The sequence below is a fragment of the Gambusia affinis genome, linkage group LG14, assembly GCF_019740435.1.
Source record: "Gambusia affinis linkage group LG14, SWU_Gaff_1.0, whole genome shotgun sequence".
Classification (NCBI taxonomy): Eukaryota; Metazoa; Chordata; class Actinopteri; order Cyprinodontiformes; family Poeciliidae; genus Gambusia; species Gambusia affinis.
In genome coordinates, this window is record NC_057881.1 from 23655510 (window position 1) to 23682705 (window position 27196).

Genomic DNA, 27196 nt, shown 5'->3' on the forward strand with positions numbered 1-27196 from the left:
CTGTGTGTGTCTGTCTTGGTCGGGTCCTACGTCAGTGTCAGTCAGTGTACGTCTTGCTTCGTCCGTTTATGTCAAGGTACGTCTAGTCCTCGTAAAACCTGTTGCTACCTGTTGTGAGCTTTAGCCTTCCGCTCGTCAGTGCTGCCAGGTCTGTGGACTGTATTTTCTGTTGATTTTTCATCATTAAACTCCTCACCTCACCTCATCTGGGTTCTACTGCGTTTGCCTCACCACCACCACAACACCACCTCATGACAGTTTTTTAGTCTGCAAACTCTTGTGAACAGCTGTCTGTGGGAATCACTGCTGCTGCTTATGAAGGAACAGTCAGAAGAAAGCATGCCCGCCTGTGACCTTTCCACTGACCCAGACGTTCAGAGGTCCAGACAGTGTTTCCCACCCTGTTACTGGAGCTATTTATAGGATGTCTTTTTTATATATATAAATATAGCTGACCTTACCGGTTTTGGGCAAAAGTGTGGAAATAAGTTTTATTGTTAAAGGAGGGAGATATTATGATTCAAGGAAAATGGGAAACTTTTTATAGCTACATTGTTCGATTCTGTCAACAGTCAGTTGTTTTTCTTTTTTATTTCCATCAGTGGCCTACCATAAGCCAAAGACCTCATGAAATTTTTGAAATTATATATTTACATATATTATATATATAGATTTATATTTATATTTATATAGACATATATTATGTAAATAGATTTTTGGTGGTTGGATTCATGATCATATTTATGTTTATTAGATCACCCATTAGCATTAGCACCTACAATGTTGAGATTTCTTCTTGTAACATTTATAGAAAATCACATTGACTTTCTGTGATACAGATGAAGTATTAAAATACAGATGACGTATTAAAATAGCGTTTCATTTTCCATCACTTTTAGAGATAGTTTAAGAGGGAAATATATATTTTCAGTTATTCGCCACACTGTGGCTCTTTTTCAAGGGAACCGAATGATCCGTTCAATTCAAAGAGCCATTCAAGTCAATCATTTTTGAGAATGAATATAATTTTAATCAAGAACACAAGAACAAGACATTTTATTCCTAATCTATAATAATGTATGGTCTAGGGTCTTTGGCAAGAGGCAGACAACTCATCAGTGCACAGAAAAACAAATCCCAAATCACAGACATACCCCAGCCCAGTTGTGCAGTCCATAGAGGGGCCCACTGGGAGTAACAGAGTTCCTTTTTATATACGTCACACTTTGGGTACATAACGTCGAAAGAGAATTTGCCAGTCTGCATTGTGATCTGACAATAACCTCCTCTATCTTAAATTTGGAACCAGTGAACAATAAAAGGAAACTGGACCCGCTGCACCCTGAAAGTACTGACTGCAAACATGCTGGATGGCACCAGACTGGCAAATTTAAGACCAGCACAATGCAGGAGCTGTTTGATCCATCCCACCCACGTCTTTAAGGTTATTTTTAGTTAGCTCAATTATTTTTGACTGCTTTGTTCGATGTTGAGTTCCTCTAAAATCCTCCGTAAAATCTCAAGCTGCTGATCAGCTGTGACTGTTTCAATCATCAATCAAGAATCAGGCAGAACAATTCTGGATTCAGTCTTACTTTACTAAACTTTAGTTAACTTTATGAGTCTTTCCATTACTGGATTATCAAGAGGTAATGTCTCTTTACTTGACAGAAACCTTTAAATAGGACACTGATCTGTTCAGTTTGTTGTTAGTTCAGCGTATTACGCAGGCAGGTGTTCGTTTAAAATTAAAAAAAATACCTAAGAACTTCTATTTGACACTTTGACAATAATGAGGGTGTTCCTGGTGAACTTTGAATACAGAGGTTAATATATTACTACCACATTAGTTAATATGTACATAGATTGTTTGCATCAAAGAACCTGTTTTGTTATGTCATGTCTATCCCTGATTTTTCCACCATTAATCTGGTTAGTTTCAGAGATGAATTGTATCCATCAATCATTTTATTTTTATTTTTATAAAAAACACATTTTCAACCAATTTCGTGAGAAAAAACCCCCACATCCATTCTACTGTTAAAATGTTTACTTTTGGGACTGAACCAAGAAAATAATATTATTTTTAACCAAGATAATAATCGCATTTTAATTGAAAACTGTAGATCGACAAAAGGAACATTTTTGTTGATAGTTTTAATTCAAAACCCTTTTTTGACACATATGAGCTCAAGAAGAAATATATTTATTGTTTTTAATCTGCTATGAGACTCTTCAGCTATCAGATTAGTGCAAAGTGTTATTCGATCCATTCGGCTTGCCAGTGTTTGTGGAAATTCTCTAGAAATGTGGATTGTGGACGCTGACATTAGCGTTAGCGTCTGTGCCGCTGTAACATGTTTAGCATTGAGATGCTATTTTATGCTTGAATAGCTAGGCTAACTCCTTTTAGTACAACTTGACCACCACAATAATCTTTTCCATCGGGTCGTTTAGAAGCAGGAATTTACACCCAGTGGGCCAAGAAAAGTGGTCAATTGGGGTTTTTTTTAACTTCATTTGTTGTCCATTGCTGTTAGCAGATGCCACGTGTGCATCACATTTACAGGCGTACCAGAAACACAATACAAGGGATCCTACTCAGGACTTCTGTAATTCAGCAAAATTTGTCATAAAACCTTTAAAAAATGAAAAACTTATTATAGGTAAGTAGAGGCAGTTGGATTACAAAGTTATAACGTACATTGTCTTAAGTACAGTGTTTGAGAATTTGTACTTAACTTGAGTATAGCAGCCTCTCAGTTTTGGACCCGTTGCAAAACGTGCAGACTGTACTGTACTGGGTTCGAAGGATTCGAATGTTCCCCAACAGGAAGGACAGACCTTGGTGGCTGTGAAAGCCCATCACTTTCACAGCAGAACAATTCAAGTGGCATTATTTGTTTAAAAAAACCAAGTTGTTTCACAGTAAGAAAAAGACCTTAAAAATGTCAACTAATTACTCAGTGACCTAATCTTGTACTGGAAACAGTGAAACAGCATCAGATATGGTGGTAATTTTAGGTTGCTGGGGTGAAACCACAAGCGTGATAATAGACCTGCCTCCACTTTCATTGTGCCACCCTGCAGGAAGCAGACAGGAAAACAATAAGCTCATCACTGAGGCTGATTACGCACTGCGCTATCACAGTATCTCCCAAACACTAGATAAGACAATGCCAAGCAATTATATGAAGGAAACTATGAATGACTCAGAACAATAGCTGACCTTGATAATGGCATTACGAAACCTGCAACCATGAAAGATGACAGAGACTCTTCATTTGACCAAAGACTCCAAGTCCAGGTCTGACTTAAGCCTGCTGTGCGGTAAAGCAACTGAGAAAACGTGAATCTGAAAAGTGTGGCATGCATTTTTATTCAGCCCACTGACTTACTGTCTAATTGTGATGGGATACTAGGGCCACACTAAGGAAATGTAAAAAAAAAAATAAAACAACGAGAATAAAGTCATAATGTTACAATTTTACTCTCAAAATGTGGCTTTATTCTCATAAGATTTGTTTTTTAAAATATTATCACTTCATTCTTGTAATTTTATAACTTTATTCACATCATTTTACTTATTATGACCACAATAATCCCTTGTACTCTTACTGACCCTTTGCGCATGATGTCATGCTCTTCAGGAAGCGACTCACACCGCCATTCTGACTTCAACAATCTTTTTGATGTAATAGTTTCTATGGATTACTGTATGTTTTTCCTTAGTGCTACAGTGTACCTGATTCAAGATTTTTTAGTCCAAAACAAAAATGTTTTTTTGTTTTTTTTTGCTAAGTGAGTGTGTGAGAAAGGGAAATCCCCAGACAACACGGTTTCACTTCAAACTGTTTGAAATTAAAGCAACGTTTTGACTTTTATTGCCTGACTTCTCAAACGGTAGAAGTTTGAGAAGGTAAACACGGCAAAAACAGCCCAGAATGTCAAAAAAAGAGTAAAGGAAAAGTACAACCAGTTACTGTTTACTTTTTGTGACGCCTCAGGTTGGAGTGAGTGAGCAGGTAGAATTTATTGGCAGTGCTTTGATGACTGTCGACGGTGACACGTTGTCTAGTCTTGGAATGAGACTCACAGGGTCACAGCGGGAAAAAACGTTTATATGATGGTCAGTCAGAAAAAATGGAGGCATTCATTCTGAACCGTAGTTACTGACAACATGAAAGCAACACAGTCCAGATGTTACACTCTGGTAAGTTTGCTTTAAACCTGACATGACTCAGCTAACAATGGAGCCAGAGTTTTGGAGAATTTTGGTTTAATTAGGACACATTCTGGTTTATGATGGCAGGATCACCGTTATATTATCAACTGAAGTGAAGGAAACGAAAAGCCTCTGAAGCAGACACTGAACGCAACTTCCTCCCTCACAAAAAATCTTCACGATCTTCATTTGGCCCAAAATGAAAATGAGTTTGACACCCCTGGCCCAAAGGATAAACCATCAAAAACATTGGTTAGTTTATTTATAGCTGAGCCTAAAAAACGATGTTCACAAAGAGAATCAGATAAGAAATGGAGTCGAGTTGCATTCTCTACAAAAGCTCATTGTTTGTTGTTGCAACTGTTGGGTTCACAGGGTCACTGCTTCAAAACACAAAGATTAAAAGATTTATTAAGACAGACAGTCCCTTTTCTCCAGACGGGAGCCTAGCGCTCTGTATTGTGTGGCACAATGTTAGAAACTCAAAACCTGATCCACCCTTCCTACCGTGACCTTCTCCTGTGTCATCATGAATAAAGGTCATCACGCTGGGCGTCCCAGGTTGCTAAACGTGAGCATCAGAGCGTGGGCATCATGGAAATAAAACGACTGTTTGTGGCACTTGTCTATAATTAGCAGCCCAAAGATCTGCAGAGGGTCCGACAGGCATCACTGAAACAAAAGCATCTGAACTTCTGGAACTTGTGACAGTGCAGACTGATAGGACAGAGGTTCTGGCCCAGTTGTTGTTTAGAAGATGATAAACGTTCCCAGAAGGGAATTAGATCACCCCGAGCTGTGTTATGATATGTTAGGCATGGAATTTACCTGCTTAAATTTACATTCCACAGTGAATGCGGTGCTTGTGATTTGTGAAGTTTCATCGTCCATAGTTTAGGTCAGTGTTCTGTTAGTGGATAAACCCAATGAAGAAACAAAGAAAAAAAAGAAAAGAAGAGGAGCTTTTATTTTATTTTATTTTTTGACCAGATTTCTTTTAACCAGATCAGACCAGTTGAGTCTCACTGAAATGTGACATTTTGAACCTTCAGCAGATGTTTCTGCTCTCTTTCTCTTGCTATATATCTATATGTATATGTGTATATATATATATATATATATATATATATATATATATATATATATATATATATATATATATATATATATATATATATATATATATATATATATATATATATATATATATATATATATATATAATCTTTGTGAGAACTTATATGCCTTGACTTCCTGTCATCTTGCTCCTATTACACCTAAAGGGTATTTCTATTCTATTCTATTCTATACACTTTTGTTTGCAGCAGCTTTTTGCGTCTTGTTTTGCTAACTGTTTTGAATCCTGCCTGGACAAGTTTAAGAGAAAGTAAAACTTAGGAGGAAAAGACAATGCCTTCTTCTTTTTGTTTTGGCTTGTGGAGATTTCCCAGATAAGACTTTCAAAATGTTCCCCAGAAGCTCATAACAAATGTGAATATTGATACAAGCAGATGCATGTGGTTCAGATTTCAGCGATAGAATTCTAAATTGTTGTTGTTTTGTTTCCTCTTATACACAGCTAGAAACAAGATAAAAAGTAATGATAAAAAATACATACGTAACAACAGTGTACCAGTTTTTCAAAGACAATTTGCAATAAACTAGCTGGTAAATGTGCTGGCCATCAAAATCTAATAATGTCAAGATGATGAAATATGTAAATTTTAAACAAAAGTTTGAAAAAGAAAAAAACAGTTTTGGAATTTGAAATAGTCATTTTGTAGCAACATGTCGGAGGGTGAAAGGAACAGGTGGACTGAATAACACTAACGATGGCTGCATTCCTTTCCGTAGAGCCAGCTCCACGGGGCCACCTCAGCCCCAGTGATTTAATACGGGACGCCTCATGGAACGAAACTATTTTTCATCCCAACGTTTCGGAACATTCAAACAGAGAAAAGGCCTCACAACACGTAAGAGAAAAACCCAGTCCAGTAAATACAACTGAAGAAAGTTAAAAGTTTATGGATTAAAATCTTACGTAGAGATCCACATTTTCCTGAATCTGTACACCGCAGAGGCCGGGCAGTAGGTATCGATGTAAAACACTAACGTGAGCAGATGATTCATCCTGGCTCAGGTGTTTCTGTGTGCTGCTGTTCAACATGCTGATTCTCATGCTAACATTCTAAAAACTACACAGTTCTGACTCCTGAGCTCTAGAGACACATTAGTCATGTTTCAAAATAATATTATGAATATTTAGAAAGTTGATGTGAATAAAGTCATTTACATGTAATACAAAATGTGTGACCCAATTTACCAGTATTTGTAGGTAGGCCTGCTGGTACATCATTTATCCATTACATGATCTGGTAATCATATTGCATGTCACACCACGTGATTCATTTCCCGTCCTGCAGGTGAAACAATCCCCAGTAAACACACCTTCCAGAACCAGATGTCTTTACAGCGCAATCGATTTCTCTAAAATGTAAAAGCTGATCTCCATTCCACTCATATTTCCTTCTAGCACCAACTGGCTGGACCTCTGTTGAAGTAGGTCAGTCACTAAAATATTTTATGTTAAATATTATTATTAGTCATTAATTTGTATGAATTTGTTTTCACTTTGACAGATTTTTTCTTTTGATTATTTTTGTCAACAAGCCAAATCTTGTTTATCATGATTGATTTGTAAAAACAGCATTAGAGGAAAAAAATAAATAAAATAAAATAAAAAAAATCCAAGGCGGTGAAGACTTTTTCTGTTCTGTACACAAAAAGCTGTTTGGACTTGTCAGAATCTCTCACACTTCCATTTCTGGAGTGACGGCCGTCATTGTTTCTTCCCATTTAAATCATTTTAGATTATCTTAGATCAACAGTTCCTATATGTGACAGTTTCTTAAACTATCTAACATCTTCATCAGAACTTCTGTACAATCACCTGTTGGGAATGACTTCACGATTTTTATCCCATTTCAGGAGGTCCCTAGATAAGGGTGATGCACCTGGATTTATCCATGGGAAATTCTTCTGGGTTTTTTGTTTTGTTAGAGCTCCACCGCCGCTGCAGGAGAAATGAATCGGTCTAAGAGCTTAAATGAAACAAAAGGAATTCCTGCCAAACCTTCTCTGACTGGCGTTATTGTTTTCACCCGTTACGTTCGGAGGACAAGGTGGTTTTTTTTGGATTTACTGTAAGTGTCAGATGCCACGCATCACAGGGCCTGGGGAGAAAAGGAAGAGAAACTATTTGGACAAACAACAGTTCAGTGTAATGGGGTGTGAAGCTTTGGAGTTAGACATCAGTGTGTAACTCAAGTGTAAAGTTCTATCTAGAGTATATCTCAGTCAGATGCGGTGCTGTGGGAGTGTATTCAAACCCATTGATTTTTTTCTTGTTTTGCAGCAATACAAGTCTACAGGCCAACACAAAGAACCAATAGAAAATACATATGTTTCAACATTTCTTACAAATACAACAAAACAAATGATCATTTCAGAGGCTAAAAATGTTCCCCAGTCTTTTCTGCAAACAGTCTAAAGCTCTGTCACATTGGAGGAGGTCTGAGCTTTAGTCTTCAATTCTTGAAACAGATTTATACAGTGGATTAAGCCTGTTAATTATGATAATTACATCCTCACTGACAGAGTGGAAAAAATGTGTGGTGCTTGGTGAAGCCGTTTGTCATTTGTCATTGACGTTGGAGTTCCTCAAGGATGTATTTTTGGGTCACTTTTGTTCAATGCCTTTGTTTCCCACTGGCTCAGAACATTATCATCTCTTTCCATGCACATCTGGACAAAATCAGTTGGTACCCGTCTGTTAACGACCGGAAAACCTACAATGGCCACCAAAATAAACTGACAAAAGTAATAATGAATAAACATTCACTGAAACTCAACCAGTGAAGATCATACGTTGCTTTTAAATTGTGGTTACAATTGAAATCAAAATCTTTTTAAAGAACTAAGCTAGTAAAACCGGCTTGGACAAAAATGGTACTGACTATTTATAGAGTGAAAAGTACTCACTGGTCGGTGATGGGGTGTGTGCATTACTCTGCTTAATATGAATGAAAAATCTAACAATTAACATTAGAATTTTATACTAAACAAATAAAAAGAAAATTTTAGTTACGAAATTATGGCTTAAAGAAATGTTTGTGTAATATCTACTTTAAACTTTCCATAATTTCAGTCCTGATTGCCTCGCTGTGTTAACTGATCTTTATGATGCCACTCGTCCGCCATTGTTCTTGTTTTCATAGAGTAGCCATAATCATCTAATTAAAATGTTCTGTTCACTAATTTGCTGACTTCCCAGTGCAGTAGTTTGCTCTGGATTTGATTTAGGGTGAACATATTTCCAAGTACCGTTTTCCATCTATTTCTTTAAGCCATTTTCTTTAAAATGGCTTAAAGGTTGTGATGCTAATATGTGACTCAATGGGCATGACCACTTTTGCAAGGCACTTGCACAACATTTTTCTTGGATTGGTAAGATTTTCCATCAAACATCCACATTTGGAGCAACATCAGAGAGGCGAGGAAGCTCCTCACATGTCAGTAAATCACAGCTGTGGGAGGAATGGATGCAGGAATTCTCCACGCCTGACTTCCTGGCGTTCACCCGGAGAAGCAGGTGCTCACTTCCATTTTTGGAGAGTCTTTGTCAGGGACAGCAATGCCAACATAACCAAGACATGAATCAAGCATTGCTCCTTAGTTATGCACGCCGAAGCGTGATGTCATTTGTGTGGACTATCAAACATTAAGCCACAGTACAAACATTAAAGCCGGCCTCACCTGCCTGCTGCGTCTTGAGGTTTTGTCTGAGATTTAAGGAGAATTGAATAATAAATACTGAGTTACAATCTGCAGGCAGGAAGATTATTTATCAGTTCAGATTTAGGCTTTGTGACCATGTTTGAGCTGTGGTGACGCTTTTTGTTTCCTCTGATGTCAGCAGGGGAAACTGGACATCAGGGGGTCTGTGGCAGCATCCAATCACACATCGAATGTGTTTGTAGATCATTGTTAGTCATTCAGTTGGTCTGCTGAAGGAATGTTCAACCTTCAGTCCAGAGACACAAAATTATGGCAAGAGGGAAAGACTTTTCTATACATGGTGTGAAATGCCTGAGACCAGAAATGATGACATGTTTTTTGGTTCAGGTTACCGTCCGCTCCTCCTTTCTGCAGTTTGCTGTTACAGGAAGTTAAACATGGGCAGGAAGAAGAAACGGGAGAGCGAGAGGAATTAACAGAAGCTTTTCTAAATGGTAGAAAGACAGCAAGTAAGTTATGTCAGTGCATCAAAACGATGCTTGTAAATATTTAGGTTGTTACTAAAATGACAGATCACAGGCTGAATTACCATTGAACACATAGTTGCACAATTTGAGATTTCAAAAATAAATTTCATTTTCAGCAATTTCAAGAAGACAAATGTTTTGATGAAAAGTTTTGAGATGAGGTGTTTTATTAGTTTGTTTTTTATGGCCATATTAAATTGGGTTTATTTCACAAACTGCAATGCAAACAATTTTTCAGCATGAGTCACACGATCAACTGGATGTTGTTACTTGTGAAAACCAAGAAGAAGAAGATGACAGGAAGTTGTTGGAGGATGTTGGCGCAGTTTGTTTTTTGATGACTTCTTGTGTTAAAGTTGCTCACCTGTAATTTTGATTGGGTTTCTTATTTAATGGTAACACAGCAACTGCAAAATTCTGTCTTTTCCACATTAGTGGAATAATAAGTTAATAATAAGTTTTTATGTTAAGTTAATAATAAGTTTTGCACACATTTATGTTAAAAAAGCAGCTACTGTTTTCCTGTGACTGTGAGCTGCTTTTTTTTCTTCTTTTTTTTTTTTTTTTTTTACAATAGAACAGATCATGAAAAGAAAAAAGAAAAAGAATGTCTTTGTGGCTATTTTATTGTTTAGACAGTAATTATTTGTTTAATTAGATGGTAAATCATAAAACAGATGAATGATAGAACTTGGAAAGGTAGCAGGTCAGTCTAATATTAGATGGAGAAACAGGCACTTGTTAAAATATTTATTTTTAAAAAGTGGTGGCTGCAAGTGTCTGGATACTAAATGTGTAGTTGCGCCGCCAGGGGGTTTACCTGCTTTAGTTATGCATAGCAACACATAATCTGTTGCCTCTTACTATTTATCATAGTGAAAGTATGAACTACCTTCTGTTTATCACAGCCATTTGTAATGTAAGCATCAGATGGAATCATGCTTTGTGTAGCCTGGTTGGTTGAATCTAGACCAGTAGATGGAAACATGGCTAATTCACATTTTCTCTCTGTTTTTTTTGTGGGGTTTTTTTTGCAACATTTTAAAAGTTTGCACGATATTTGTTTGGAAACATTGCTATTGTGGCACTGAAGCACCTTATATAAAATTACATATATATATATATATATATATATATATATATAAAGTATATAGAAAATCTTGATTTAAAAACAAATATAAGATAGATGTATTTTTTAGGAACATCTTGAATGACGCAGCTCATTACCAATGTCTGTGACACTAGTGGAGTAAAGCTCTGATACGAGGCGTCTCTGAAACGCAGTTTAAATGCGACGTGTTGCCTAAAACACGTCCATGTGGAACCAGTGGACATGCATGTCAGGACCGTGTCCCTGGCCCTGTTCACACCGTCCTGCCTCTGTCCCTCACGTCTTCACATGCCTCGTGTTTTTTTTCCGAAGTCAGAAGATGGACATCACCAGGTGCCACAAAAGGGAAATCAGAGATTTCCATCAGCAGTGTTGCACCGAGGACAGTGAGTGTTTACAGAGCAGTAAAGATTGTTTACACTGTTACAATGTGAGAAGACGATTCCCGTTTAAGTGGCTATCGCCTCATCTAGCCTACGTGTGCTCACACACAGCAGAAGAAAGGGAAATCTCTGTCATCAAGTGAAAAATGTCGTCCAGTGCAGGCCTGCTGACAAGCTTACATTAAGAGAATAAAGACAGATCTTCTCCTTAAGCAGACAGGAATGTCTGGGACTATTAATGGAAGAAACAATGCTGACAGTTCCTTCAGGAAACATTGACTATATTCATTTCGCTCTGCTAAACATCTCTGTCTTTGAGTGATTACGTTGCTTAATGGATCTCCCCTCTGAACTTAATGAGGAAACATCCAGGAATGCCTGCTATTCCAAACAGCTCAGCGACTGTTTATTCTTGACGCTTAAAGGAAGTTCTCTGAAGTCATGACTCCTGTCCTGGAGCGACTGGAAAGTTCCTCTTCCATGCAGCGAGACGACCGCTTCCCCTCGCTGCCACTATCCGAGGCTGCTTTCCTTTCTGCCGGTCGGAGGTCAGACTTCATGTTTTGGTATCGGTGGTGTTTGGGCCACTAGTGGAGATGGGTCAGTCTGGTCCGCGAGCTAACCGGGTTGACTCAGAAACAAACCCAGGAAGAGAAAGAATGTACCGACTGGCACTCAGTGTGATCACAGTCGGACTCAGACTGGAACTGAGCTGGAAACATGAAAACAGACGAGGTGTCATGATGACCTGGCAGACAGACCCACAGAACATTTTCAGACTTCTAACTTGTACAGAGGATTTAACGGTGCCACAGTTTCTTGGACAGTAATGTGCGAACAGAAGGGTTTTCAAAGACTTTAGCTGTATGAGTCTTGATCTAAAGAAACTACTGCTGGATTTCAATCAACTTGAAAACTGAAATGCATTTATCTTTCTTGTTGCTAATGCCTTCAAGTCCCAGTAAGAAAGACAATTATTTTCTACCACTTTTATTTTAAAAGTCCAACTCTTGTCATTTCTTACTTAATCCCACTTGGCCTCAGAATCCTTGAATCTTAGCTTCACGTTATAAAGTGCAGCACAGAACAATATTTTCTGTTCTGTTTTACCTGGAGTGAGAGAGACAAAGCATATCTACAACGTACCTTGACAGACCACATGGAGATGAAGCCATTTTTACTTCCAAAGAAGATACAAAGATAATGCTGCACGTGTCAATTTTTATGCTGCATACAGCATATAAAGAACCACTTATATAGTTTGTACCAACAAAGGGAGGTCATTTGTGAAAAGTGACCTTTTTTGTCCTCTCTTTTTTTCAGCTCTTCTGTGCTCTACAAGGTAGATGTAAAGCTTCAGTGTGGATATGGTTCTGGTTAGGGTTAGGGTTAGGGTTAGGAACAGACAAGGCATTCTTGGGTTAGGCATAAATACTGTCACTAAAATGAATGGAAGTCAATACAATGCAACACGTTTGCATGAATGTACAAGGATGTGTGTGTTTCTCTGGTAGACTAGTGACCAGCCCTAGGTCCAGTTGGATGACCCCAAAGTTGGGGGGCCCCAACTGTGATCCTACAAGGACAAGCTGATGGACAGACGGATGGATGGACGTGGGTTTTAGTTCAATATCTCCTCATATGTTAGGACTTTCACAAAAATGTAACATGCTTTTGTAAAACTGAATTTGCACTGACAAAACGAAACAAAGACTAGATTGCACATATTGTTCAGTAGAAGCACAGTAATTAATTCTGCGCGGTGCCGATGAACTGATTACATTTATTGACATTAATCGAGCGATCTTCTCCCCCATCCAGCCCCTATCAGATCTGTGCGTCGGCTATAATCACGCTCTTGTTTTCCCGTTGTTTGTCCTCATCCACCAGCTCTGTCCTGGAATTCAGCAGGAATGCAGAAACAGCATCCTGTTTTCATTCAGTGCTCTGACTCAGCCATTCAGACTCCGTCGCACACGTCGGCCTGTTAATCCTAGAGGATGTCAGGTTGGATCAGGAGTGGGCAACCCCAGGCCTGGAGGGCCGGTGTCCTGCAACCTTTAGATGTGTTTCTGCTTCAACACACCAGAGTCAAGTAATGAGGTTGTTAGCAGAACTATGGAGAACTTGACTGCAGTTAGTAGGTCATTCAGCTATGTGATTGACGTGTGTTGGACCTGTAAGAGTTGCAGGACGCTGGTCTGGTTGCTCACCACTGGTTCAGTCCTGGTTACTCCTGTTGCACTGTAACCTCTGGGGAAGACGTTTCTCCAAAGGTATCATCTGTGAGTCTGTAGCTCCGTTTTCCATTAACCATGGCGTTGTGCAAATTGAAATTGCAACAATAAATTTGCGCAATGGAAACATGGCAATTTCAAATAAAATCCCGATTTTCTATCAAAGGTTTTTTTGTGCTTGGTGGCCATATCAAAATAGATACATTTCACAAAACTGCAATGGAAACACCATTTCACACATCACAGGAGTCACATGATCAACAGGCAGATGTTACTACAGGTGGAAACAATGAAGAACACGACAGGAAGTGGTAGGAGGATGATGGCTTGTTTTTGTTTTTTGCATCTGGTTCCACCAAAACTCTCACAGCATCACAGATCATAAAACGTTGTGTGTCAGTCCAACGTGTTGAATCCGCAACTCTTCTGTAAAATCACCAACTACAATTTCCCCAAAACGCCACATACACAGCCTTTCACAAGTAGGCGGGGCTTGTTGGTCCAACGCCTGAACAAGACGCCAATGATGAATTATGAATATATCCCATGCAACTGTTTGTTTTTATAACTTATTGAGTGAACGAGTTTATTCATGTGGGATTTTAATTTCATGTCTTAGTTAATGGAAATACCACAGTTGCAAAATTGTGGTTGTTCAACATCAGCAGAAGATCGACATTCGTAATGAAAACGCAGATTGGAAGCGTAAAGCGACTCTCCCGTAAAGTGGTTCTCGTGACTGTAGAGAAGCCCTCCATGAATCCAGACCATAATATTACTTTGTGGTCAGGTTGTGTCTTGCCCCCCTATTGATGCGGTTTAAACCCCCCAGAGCTGAACGAAACGATCCTGTGTCACTTTAAATCCAGCCAGTCAATTATCTGTAAGTCTCACAGACTTGACTCATGAGTCCAGGATGTCCTGCAGATAATTTTGGAGAAAAAAAAAATGTCACTCAACATCCTCTGTAATAAACAACTCCTGAGATCACGTTTGCCCTCCAAGAACAGCCTATCTTAAGCAAACATCGCCTCACAGGCAGACTTTTCTTTCTTTTTTTCTTTCTTTCTTCCTTTCTTTCTTTTTTTTTTTTTACCACAGATCAACAAGTGACTGTAACACACAGTCACTTGTTGTGCGGTAATAACACGCTGGGTTTTACTCTGTTCCCTTCGGCTCTCAGCAGGTTGAAAGTGCGCCCCCTAACTAGTTAAATGTTAAGCAGACACACCTGCAGAGAGGACTTTAAAGATACCAGAATTTCTTGGACAGTAATTTGGTTTTCAAAGACTCTACATTCTTACTTGATCCCACTTGACTTCAGAATCCCTGCACCTTAACGTCACTTTATTTCTTTCTAAGGAACGAGGAAGTGAAACCTTTGGCTGCACCCTTACGTGTTGTTGACACACCTCAGCTGCTGGGTTAATTTGTCCATTTAGTTCCTTTGGTCCAAAGTTCTGGTGTGATTCTTATGCACACGTTCTTTTCACAAGCAACCAGGAGATGGAGCAGAACGCTGCATGCAGTGCAGGTAAAACAGATTTTATAGACCAAAACAGTCAGATTGATCTAGAGTCCAGACCAGAGATGTTGAAAATGTTTTTCTCTGATCAAGAACAGTTCAAGCATTTTTAATGTTTTGGGGTTTTTTTACCTCTTTTATCTGCTTTTTTTTAACTTTCATTTTCATATCATCACATATTCCATCTTCCTGGCATGTGTGATGCAAAGCCGTTAAATTTGTATTTATTTATTTATTTATATAAATGTTTAGAAACAGTTCATGTTAACACGAATGACCAATATGTGATTCTTCTTTTGCACTTTGACCTCTCCTCAAGACAGGATTTGTTTTGTTTGAAGATGCCACTTCAAGAAGGTATTGAAAATGTTATTTGCACTTTAAATATGAACGATATTTGAATGCTTTCTAGGAAGGTTGTGTGAAGCAATTTCAATTCTCAAATCTTTAAAAAATTGCAAGTTTTACAAAAAGGTTGAGCAAAATCTCCAATTTTAGGCTGCAACAATAACAAAAAAAAAAACAGTGCAACATCCTGGTGGTTCTAGTTGGTAGACCAGTACATCACAAAACCAATAGGACATTTATAAACCACTAAAGTCATTTTAAAAACTATCCTGAGACTTCTGGTCTCTGTTAGCACACGGCAGCCGGATGATGGACAGATTTTTCTTAGGAAAACCAGAAAGCAGGACAGTAGAAATAAAAGCCTGCACCAAAATCTCAGTGTTAGCCAGACAGAAAACAGAGTGAGCTCTGAATATCCTTTTAGATTCTAAAAACCTGTTTTGACTTCATGTAATAAAAGTAAAAATAAAACAGCAACATGTATGTCTGCTAAATGCGTTCCCTCATATCCATCAAAAATGACAAATAAATAAAAAATATACAAGATATACAAGATGAAAAGTTTCAAGATTTTCTTTTATTCTCATACAAAATTCTTGACATCAGTTATAGAAACATAAATACATTTCTCAATAAGTTAGGCAATAAATAAATTCTTCTATTTACAATTACTGTGTTCGTATTAAAAAAAGCTTGTAAACTGAACTTGATATTCAGTGCTGAGATGTTTTCTGCTTTGCAGTGATTGAAACGGAGCGAATCCACATTCAGTCACAGACTGCTGGCTTCAGTCAGCCTGCAGCGCCAACTACTGTTCCTCTGATGAATTACAGAGGGATAAATGGAGGCTTAGTGGGACTGATGCGTTCTTTTGTTTGTTTGGGGGGTTTTCAGACAAACCTTCTGGCTTATCCTCTGATAAAAACAAACACTTGAGCCATCACATTAGATCTACAGCATCACTGCTGCTCAGCAAACAGGAAGGAGCTGGAAAACCTTGAAAGATCTTATTGTTATCACGTAAAACCCAGAGAGATGACGATGGCTTCACCAGGCCTGGCCTGGCCTGAGCTAGCTGCCGGTTTCAACATTTCATCATTTCAAAAGACATTTGCAGGTTTGTCCTAAAGGTCAAGCAGGACAGCAGATTCCAGCTCTGATACAGAGGAGTTTGGAAGCAAAGGTCTGCAGGGACGTGTGAAATAATGCAGATGAAATATACATAGATATATATAGAGAGAAAATCTAGGTGACCTTAGGATATAAAATGACACAGTTCTCAATTTCAAGGTCTATCCAGAGAACCAATGTTGGTGTTTCATCCACGGAGCCCAAATTCCCAGTCCCTGTTGGTACTTTTAACATATGCTTGTTCCTCCATTTAGGGTTCCTCATTTAGAACTATGGAGTCTCCCAAAGTTTGAAACATGTCTTCATTTTCCCCTTTTCGCTTTCATGTCTCCACTCCTGCTTCCACATGATGGGGAATCCCTTTGAGCTCCGGAGTCAGTAAGAGTTTGGAGGAGTCTGACAGGGTCTCTGGTCCCCCACTGGGAGGTAGGATCCATTAAATCAGAGAGTTGTTCGGATCTTCACTCCTTTACCTTCTTGTTTTGGTCTTCTTGGCTCCTGAAGAGTTCGATGACTGAATATCTTTGGCGATTGCCGTGTTGAGCTTGACCACAGATCTGAGAGATGGAACAAGAATCCTGGTTAGAAACTCCTTATTGTTCATCAGAAATAACCACAAAAACCCAACAAAAATGTGAGTTTTGCCATTTACCTTAAAGCTGTAAGAAGTCTCCGGTTGTTTGTGCCAGAAACGTTTTGCAAGACCTCCGTCCTGCCGTCCTCAGGACTGTGGAGAGAAACAGGCCTTCGTTAAAATCAGGACTGAAGCTAAACCACAAATAATGACATTTTACAACTTGATCTCACATTTTGGCACCTTAGAAAACGAGATCTAAAAGCTGATTCTACTGTGGCTGCAACTGTTCAGGACCAAGTTGGCAATTCCTAGGGATTCCTAATGTAAATATTTTTTATGGCTGAAAAGCAGGATGTGCCTTACAAAACACCTTCAAGGACAACATCAAGACATAATGAGTAATCCATTGTGGTGCTTTTGTGACCACAACATGCCGAAGACGCAACAAGGACTCCGTTGAGTCACAACAGAAATGTAAACTTTCCTAAAAATAGCTGCGTTTTTAATAAACCATAGTGACTCCAGGGAAATGCAGGTTTTGCTGATAACCTGATAACCTGACATCACACTTCCAATCATTGAGCCTTTCCTCTGGCTCTGTGTCGACATGCTTTCTGGATGTATCACTTAAGACCAAGGAAGTCATAGAAGCTGCTCTGATATGATCTTGCAAACCCAGATTAAGTCATGAGGGGGAAAAGACTGAGTTTCTTGCAGGGTAGGAATAAAGAAAAAAAAAGAGGCATCGCTCACCTTTTATGGCAGAAGCCACGGCAGGTTTTATCTGCCGGATCGCGGCATTCACATCGGCTGGCTGACCGGCGACGGCGAGACGTGGAACTTCCCAAGCCATAAGGAAGGAGTTTGCTGTCAGAGACAAATGAAACAGTTTTAGATGGAGATAGCTTATCAAAGCACCTCTGGGCTGGGATTAGACATTCGGCTTTTCACACACAAAACCAACCAGCAGCATCTCTGTCTGGAGCTGTGTGGAACCTCACCTCGGTGTGTTGACCCAGATGATGTCCAGGTGGCAGAAGTAGATGCATTCTCTGTCTTCCCAGTTGCTACAGGAGCAGCGTTTGGTCCTGATGTGGCGCGGAGGCGGCTCTGAGACCAGAGCTTCCTGCTGGTCTGATAAAGGGAGTCCACAGCCTGGTAGGTACCAGAGATTAGACAGCGTTATTCTGTACATTCAGAACTAATCGCACATGCACATAAAGACACATATAATGTGTGTAACGTGGACCCATTGCTGCACAAATATTATTTAACTTATTCCAATTTAGACGATGCACTATCTTGACCAGAAGTTCCCTGATCATCATTGCTACGCTGATTTTGTGTTTAATCTCTAATAAAAGGTGTGTTTTTTATTGAGGTCAAGTGTTCCATGGAAGTCTGGACTCGTTCTATTTATGCTCTCTGTTAACTGGTCAAAGTCCGGTCAAATAAAACAGCAGCATCCTTTACTTTTAATCCCTCGTTAAAAACATAAATAAATAAAAAAAACTTCCAGGTTTTCGAAGTTCACTCAGTAAAGAAATCTTTAACAAGTGTCCAACTTCCAAGAGTTTCAATGCTACAAACAAAATAGTAATAAAAAAATAATAATAATAAAAAAACAACTTACCATCTTGTAGAGACATGCAGATAATGAATAAACCCAGCATCTTGCTCCTGAAGCGATCCATTGTGGTTCTTTGTGGAGTTGGATGATCAGTAGACACGTTCAAGTCGGTGGAAAAGGTTTTGCGTCTGAACTGTGTGCAGCAGCAGCAGCAACAGGTGCTTAGTGTTCAGCTGCAGCCAGGAGCGTCTGGTTATATATCCCACAGGCTCCTCCCACAGCTGAGAACTTGGCTGTTGTTGTACAACTTGGCCGAGACTCCACCTGAAACCCCCACGGCCCGCTCCATCACGGTGACACACAGCATTCCAGTCACCGAAGTGAAGCCGCCGTCTCCTCATGGAATGTTATTCAGACTGGAAACTCAAAATGACAAAATGACAAAATGACAAACGCAGGATGAGAATATTTCTAAACAGACCACATCTCTACAAGATAACATGTTTATCATCTTCTGTCATTCTCTTTTATCTCTTTAATCTCTTTAATCTGTGGTTATGTTTATATTAGTCATATATGCAGAGTTGGTTACTAACCACCTGACAACTAGTTACATTTACTTGAGTAACTATTTTGAAAAAGAAATACCTTTGAGATCGATTTTACTAAACTGTACTTTTTACTTTTACTTGAGTAATTTCATCATGAAGTATTTCTGCTCTTACTTGAGTAAAATTTCTGGATTTTTTTTACCCACTGAATGAAAAACATGTTTTAACTAGAAATTCACCAGACACAGACACACACCTGCAGCTTTATGTTAAAGTTCATAAGTTTTGTTTTTGTTTTTTTTTTTTTTATTGAAAGAAACTGATTTGGAAAAGTGATATTTTGCTTGATTTTTACTTTTTGTCACTTACATGAATCGTGAATCATTGGATTTTCGTCCTTAAAGTATTAAAATTTCCACTTTCCTTTTCCATTTTTATCCGTCTGATGACGTAATTTTTGAATATTAAATGATTGATCATTTGATCAGTTTCTCAGTACTTGAGTAGACTTTTTACCAAATACTTTTTTACTCTTAAATTAGTCATTTAACTTCAGTAAAAATATGTTGAAGTAGTGATACTCTTACGTGAGTACAATGTTTGGTACTCTGTACTGAATTACGGTTTGGATTGTGGTCAAACAAGAGTTTAAAAGGTGGTTACCTTTTATCTTTTGGCAAATAAAATAATTTCTTTGGAAAATCAGGAGCATGCAGCGGCCGAGATGGGCTGGGTCAGTCTGCGGGGAGCCTTGTTTGTTTTTCCTCATTCCACAGATGACAGACGTGGAACGAGATGGAACCGGAGCGCCAGAGGAAGAGGTGAGAGGCAGCAGAAGTTTTGCATGCGCCCCTCCACTGATAGGGGGATGAAAAGAAGGGCTGTCAGCACCTCCTGCAGGAAGGTGAGGTCATAGCAGCGTCTCCACGGTGAGCAACACGGTTTGACCTTCGATAGAGATACGCAGCAGACTGCTGGATCAGCTCTCTGCAGCCCACATACACACACACACACACACACACACACACACACACCACCAACCACATTCTACAATAAAACTCCACTGACACACACACTCTTCCATTCCCACATACACAGATATTATTGAAATGTGTAAGGAGTTCGAGTCGTTCAAAGCTCCCAGGTTTTCCCTCCCGTTGTCGGCTGTAGAAGGTGTTGTGATCTTCAGAGCCACAGGCTGAGAACTTGATACAAAGAGCGTCTGACACCGGAACAAGTGGGAGAAATGAAGGAATTCAAATCAACGTGTTAGAAGAGACGGCTCCGACACAACAAGGCTGTTTTTGCTTCTGTACTTTTTTTGTACTGATTTGGTCCAACGTTCCTCTTCACAGGACAAGCTGGACGTCTGCTGAGTTTAACTGACCAGCACTCAGAGTGAAGGTGCTCACACTGAATTTTTGCATGCTCCACTTTTCAGGTTTTCATTTGTACACAGTTTGGAAGCCATCTCGATGTAAGCTGTTGCGTTGGTCTGTCACATGATATTTCACTAATATAGATTGAATTTTGTGGTTTTAACGCATCAAAATGTGCTAAAGCTTCTAGGGGTCCGAATACTTTTGCGGGGACTTGTATTTCCACGTGTGTGTGTGTTAAAAACACCTGTCAAATAACTCAAAATTAAATTGTGATTGTGGTTAGACAAAATCTTTTTGCCAGATTTACATGTTATTTTACATACATTCTTCTCAAAATGTAACAAGTTTCTATTACAAATTTAATTCAAATTTGAAATGACTGGAAACATCTGACTTCTAATGATCTATTTTGTCGCAATACAATCATATAAACAATGTTATGTTATTAAGGTAGGAGTTTATTTCCAGTGCTGCCTCATGCTGCAGTAGGCTAGCTAAAGTGTTGTTCTTCCTGGATGTTGAAAGGCGCATCTTCTCCCAAAATAAAATCAAAGGAGCATCGGCGTTTTTGTTTTACGTATTATTTACCATAAATGGTTTCAGATTGCAGAGCAGACGGCCAAATTTGAAAACAGGAAAGAGTGCAATTGTTGAGTTAATGGAAAGTCTGGTCGAGGAATTTTTTTACATCAGCGCTGCCGTGGAAACGTGATAGATAGAAGGTGCTTAGAGAAACAACAGGAGGAAAAAACATGGCCGGAGCATTGTGTGCTAGTTTTGGAGGGTTAAGGTTAAAAGGAAATGCCACAAGGATGTCAAAATGTGTGCAGACTGATATTGGACCAATCACAGGTTTACAGTGAGGTCGGAAAAAAAAGAAAAAAAAAAGAAGCAGATCTTGAGTAAATATTTGTCTGATGGAGAAATGGAGTCAATCTGAGGGTAACCTTTGGCCCTGGCTTCCTTACTTCTTGCTGCTTGGCAGCATGGCAGGGTGAAAAATGTGCTCTTATCTACCCGTCACTTCCGCCTGCTGCTGAGGGACGAAGAGGAATGTGAGGCAGTGTGGTGACAAACAAAAAGCCGAGCTGCGATCACAGAATCATTCAAAATTCCTCAAAGATGATGGAAATGTTTGATCTGCTGAGGCAGCGATGCAGCTTGCAATGATATCAGTCATTACAAGCATTTAAAAGGCTTAAATTCTTTTATCTAAAATTGAGTCCTTAAAATGTATTAAATTCTTAAAAGAAGATGTAACTTGGCCTTGAATATATCTTACATTTTCTTACACAGGACCATTTAATCTTGTATATTCAATATAAGATGCAAAGATGGGAAAGATGGTGGCCGTCTGCCGCAGTCAACTTTGCTGTTTAGTTGTGGCATTTCTGTTGTGCTTCAAATATTTTTATGTATTCTGTACAGCACTTTGGTTCTTTTGGTCATTTTAATGTAAATGTGAATTGAATTGGATGTTTATTTCTGACATCTTCATTCCACTCTGTGACAGGAAGTGGTTGAGGCTATTGGTAACTCTGGGCAAATACTCTGACCTTGCTAGTTTCTCTCATTCATCACCGGTAAGTGAAAACACATCGACAGTCGGCTGGATGACATTCGACTTCACCGTGAGCTCACGTCTATTACCGACTCATAAGAGGCGACTTGCATTCTGCTTCCCAGGCGTCACAGTTTTGCTCCCTGAAGCTAAAACTCCACAGAAAATGGTCGCTACTGTGATTAGCGGACAGTTGCTTCACACTGTGGTCAAGCAACTGTCTGACCTTTTGAGGAATTTTCAACAAAGTTGTTACTATGGTGGGATATACAGCTGAGATATACAGGTGATGCAGGTATCAAATTTCTTTCGTAATAGTCTTAAAATGATTTCAAAAAGTCTTGAATTTGAGTTGGTGAACTCAAATTCAGAAACCATCATGATTTCTGATGGTTTTCATCAGAAACCATGAAGTTAGTTTCATGGTTTCATGATGGTTTCATGAAAGCCATCATGGTTTCTCTGATTTTTTTCATCAGAAAAATGAAACTACAGTAACACCTGCTAGCTCTGTCTCTTTAGTAGAAATGTCCATATGAGCTAGTATTCTTGCATAGACCATTCAAGGTCTATGCTATTTTCTCCACAAATCATGGACAGGAGATTGTTTGATATTAGCTTTAAACATTTTAATATCAAGGGCTCTGAAGTTTGGATGATATCCAGCAGATTTTAGTGAGAGTAGAAGAAGCAACAGCCTCCTCGTGCAAAGAGTTGAACTCTGCTGTTTATGTAAGTGGCGCACATTTCCTTAAAACTAATCTGAATAATCCCAGTGACAGAAAGAGCTTCTGTAGCCTTTATGCTATGAGGAGACGGTTTGTTCATCAGGCCTGGGAGTCTTTCTGATCCTGGCCAGGGTGGAAGAGAGAGCAGGGGACTCTGGCATTCCAGCCAGACTTGACATTTCCCTGACATTAGGCTATTTTTGTTACATTTTTCCATTCTAAACCCAGGACATTTCCATTGTCCTGGGTTTAGTTTAAGGAACAGGGTTGTAAAGCTGCTCTGGAGGTTGTCGCTGCTTCGAGTCGATTCTTTCTTATTGCTCAGAGTAATGATAAGAGTGTTATCAGCCAGGTCTGATTTGGGTCAATGATGTTAAAAGTAACCATCCTCCGCTACAAATAGAGAAGGGCTGAGTCAAATGAGGCGACTGTTAGTGTTAATTTAATATTTGGAAGCGTGACCAACAAGGACTGAAAGGTTTCCTTCACTTCCTCGGCTCCTTTGCTAAAACTACAGGCAGACTACAATTCTAAAACACTGCAGAAAATCATCTTCTCACGCCACTCGACTGATTGACCCAGCAGAAATTCTACAAGAGGAATCCAAGTGAATGGGAGTAAGCTCAGATGAAACACTAAAGGGAGATGAGAATCGAGCGAAACTGCATAGAAAGGTGAGGATTGGTTGTGAAACTGTCTCTGATCAGAGGGGAAGGATCCACTCTCAGAGAGTGACAGCGTTGATGCATAAGGTGTTGTTGTGTCAGCCCATCATCCAGCTCATCTCCTCAATCTGTTCCAGATCAGATTCCATTACAACACTTTTGCACTGATGCAGGCTCTCTTGCTTTTTGAAGATAAAGCAGCGAATGTGAAGCCCCGCCCTGACGAAAACACAAAGAGAATCGGAGAGCAGGAACCAAACGTGGTAACCGTTGGTGGTTTTCAAACATCGGTGACTCACACAGATAGTGGCGCGGGGAGAGCTTAAAAGAAATATGGGCCAAGCAACTGCAGGAGTAGATCAAAGATTTGATAGCAGCGTACCTGCCAACACGTCGGACACACAAAGGTAAAGTGTAAGTGATGAGGGTATCTGCCACACCTGTCTGCCATGACTGTCTGAGGATGACGGTTAGCCAGAGTAGCAAGAGGAGACAAGTGATGCTTGCATAAAAAAATGTGAAACATTTACTGCATAACAGGTAAACATGGAAAATGATTAAGAAAGATTTTGGTGTGGTGTTTTTGTGAATACAAAAGGAAAATATTTTGAAGCATTTTCAATGAAACCCTTTCAGACCCACAAGAGGGTATTATACCTTGTTGCTGCGGTTCTAATAATAAATCAAGATCATCCCAGGGGCCGTAGAAAATCTTCTTGGGATGGTTCCACACCTGATAGTCCATTTTCAGCTGCTGTGGTCCTCTACACTGTGTCAAAAGAACCAAACATTTTATAAAGCCTGTTCCCCTCGTCACCTGTGGTGGCGCTGCACCAAGAACCGCTGAAGGACACGACATAAAAACCTCTGATGAAGACGCAGAGCCAAAACTGGAGTGGCGTCAGATGGTTGGAGGATTTGTCTTTGGTCTTTGGTGAAAGACCTTGAGTCATTGCTCCTGTTTGCACTAGATCGATGCATTTGTTGTGGTTGTATTTAGCCAATCTGAGACTAAGGTTTTCTGCTTCTCTGGTCCACATAAAAGTTTGATTGTGCATTCACACCTCCCCAACCGAACCAGACTGCCAAGGCAAATGAACCAGAATTTGATTAAAGCGGACTGAATGACTGTGATGTGAATGAACCCTTACTTATTCATAAAATATTAATGTAAAACTTGCCTTTTTGTGGATTTTCGTAAGAGAATCGCGCCTCGGGAAGTTAAAACACTTGTGTACAATCCTTGACTATTGGCTAGCTTTTGGAAAGCAGCGAATCCAAGGGCATCCTGCGTTTAAAACCCAAGGTGTATCAACAAAGTTTAGGTCAAAGGTTATGCAGCCAGGTAATATTAGCTCTTAGTGAGTAGAATAGGTTGCCTCAAAGTCATAAGCTCATCTTTCATTTTCAATCCAGAACAAAGGTTACATTGAAAAAAGCCTCCTATTTCTAAACAATCATCCTGACAATTGAACAGTTTTTATGAGGAAAGGCTGAACATTTTTGTGGGTTGGTGTCACTCGTCTCCTGTCTCCCCAGCTGCCCTCATCGTCACATACCTGCTGCAGACACCCGCATCACTCAAACAGGCACGCTGACAGTTAGCTTTCACATCCACGCTCCATGTGGCAGAGGGAAATTACCGACATGAATAAGTTACCACAATGTGTTTCCTAAAGTAAGGAGGATGTTCAAGTCAAAGGTTTTCATAAGTCCTGATGGTAGATTTTTGTGAGTAAGTATTTATTTTCTTCTGAGAAACACCAATACACCCGACACAAGCGGTCAGGATGGCGTTACCAAATATTGAGCAAAATTGAGAATAGAGGTGGAATTGTTCCTGAAATAGCAATGAATACCAGGAACTAAACTGTCTGCTTTTCTAATAAACACAAATGTAAAAGAAAATATCTGCTTCAAGATAAATTTCTTGAACAATTCCTATTCATAAAAAGAACTTCATATCTGACAAAGCTAACGTGAGAAAATGCTAAATTAAGTTATATTTTATATATTCTGCATTTTTGTAACAATTGAAGGCAACATAGTTACTTGATAGTGCTGTATAATTGTATTATGTGCCTGGAAAACACATAATACTGACTTTTTAATAATACATAAGGCACAGTGAACTCAGAAGTTCTCTGTTCCATTCATTGTTAGACTGCTGGCACCTCTTGGTTGGGCCTCTGTTTAATTAGGTCAGTCACTTTAAAGTGGGTGAATACTTATGCGATCACTCATTTCCTATTAGTTTACATATAGGTTTGTCATTAGCTTTTAGAAATCAGTTTTTACACTGACATCCCAGGGATTTGTCTTTCTTTTATTGCCCTTGTGTTGTAAAAAGCAACATAAGGGCAAGTAATCCAAGCGGTAGATACTTTTCATAAGGACTATAACCTGTAAACTTGTGGCTGTAAATCACAGCCACAAGTTTAGATTGTTCCGGTTTGCCATTTACTCATTCCCATTTACTCATGCTTCACATGAAATTCAGAAGAATCAACTGTTTATGTAACTCTTATCTCTCCTGTAACAAAAGTAATTACCTTCTGACTGTAAGTCACTACAAGCTTCCAAAAATGTGGGGTGTTGTTATGTCTGTCGCTATAGAAACTCAAACTGCTATACAGGGAATCTTATCAGTGGATTACTTTATATGAAGAGAAAAGATCCCAGACAGAATATCAGTCATGTCAACATCTACTTCTCTGCTAAACCAGAACTTTGTCTTAAAACGTTCAACATATTCGAAGAAGAAACAACAATCATCCCCCTGAACCGTCCCTAAGGCATGATTGAAGTCTGTGGATGATGTCATGATGCCTGTAGGCGGCAGACAGCTCTCTGCTGCCATCCAGTGGATACACTAGGCTCCTGCTCCTCAATGTCGGCCTACATCAGCTGGCATTTCACAGCAGAGAGAATGACTTAAAAACACCACAGAGGGAGAGGGACGGAAGAGTGAACGCTGTCATTACTATAGATTTAAAACAAACCAAGAATTAAATTATAGGTTAAAAACATGAACCCAAGCAACAGCCACTGATAGCCACTGGGGGGAGCCACACTAGCGTGAATGAACTGGTAGTTTGCACACGAAAGATTATGTTTACAGCAATGTACTTACTACCAGCTGTAGTCCTGTAATCGTCAACTAATTTAGTTATGGATTTATGGTTAACTGGAGTTCATGGGGTCAGAAAAGGAAGAACAAACACCTAAACATTAGGCAACAAGTTCCAGGGTTTTTCTGTCTAAACTGGAAAACCGGTTTTCCAGAACCTTCTGTCAGGCGAAACAAATTTGCTTCTACTGTGTAAACAGTTCATGCTAACTTGAGTGATCAATATAAAATTCCTTTGCACTTTGACCTCTGAGGACAGGATTTGTATTTCGAGAAATTGAAGATGTTTTTGCACTTTAAATATGAACTGTTAAAATACTGTTTTTTTATTATTATTATTTGGGAAGATTATGTGCAACAATTTCAGCTTTTTTTGTAAAACCATGTTATGGCAAAGATTAAAGCTTAAAAAAAGTTTTGAAAAAGGTTTTAAAATTTTCCAAAATGTAATTAAAAAATTAAAAATCTGTCATTTTAGACCGCAACAGTCACAAAAATAAAACACTGCAACATCTTGGAGGAGCTGAACAATTTATCTGGGCGGTGTTGCTGTACTGCTATCATATAGCAATTTAAAGGAATGTTTATATTCATATTTATATTATTGGAAGAAGTAGTGGAATTACTTTTACTTTTAAAAAAGGGAGACCTCACACGATGCTTGAAGTTCAAATCCGTTGTTTTTATAACAGGAAACTTTGTTTTACCTGAAATAAAATGGAAAGAACAACTTTAGAGACCAGCCATG

At 39.1% G+C, this 27196-nt stretch overlaps 1 protein-coding gene across 1 annotated transcript; it reads right to left on the reverse strand.

Moving 5' to 3' along the window:
* Window positions 1-15710: 15710 nt before the first annotated feature.
* LOC122843302 (endothelin-2-like) lies at window positions 15711-19041 on the reverse strand. The gene is given in 6 exon segments (XM_044137955.1): window positions 15711-16841; window positions 16937-17011; window positions 17615-17728; window positions 17863-18016; window positions 18495-18606; window positions 18608-19041. Coding segments are annotated over 6 exon segments (768 nt in total). The 5' UTR covers window positions 18833-19041; the 3' UTR covers window positions 15711-16753.
* Between the last annotated feature and the right edge of the window lie 8155 nt (window positions 19042-27196).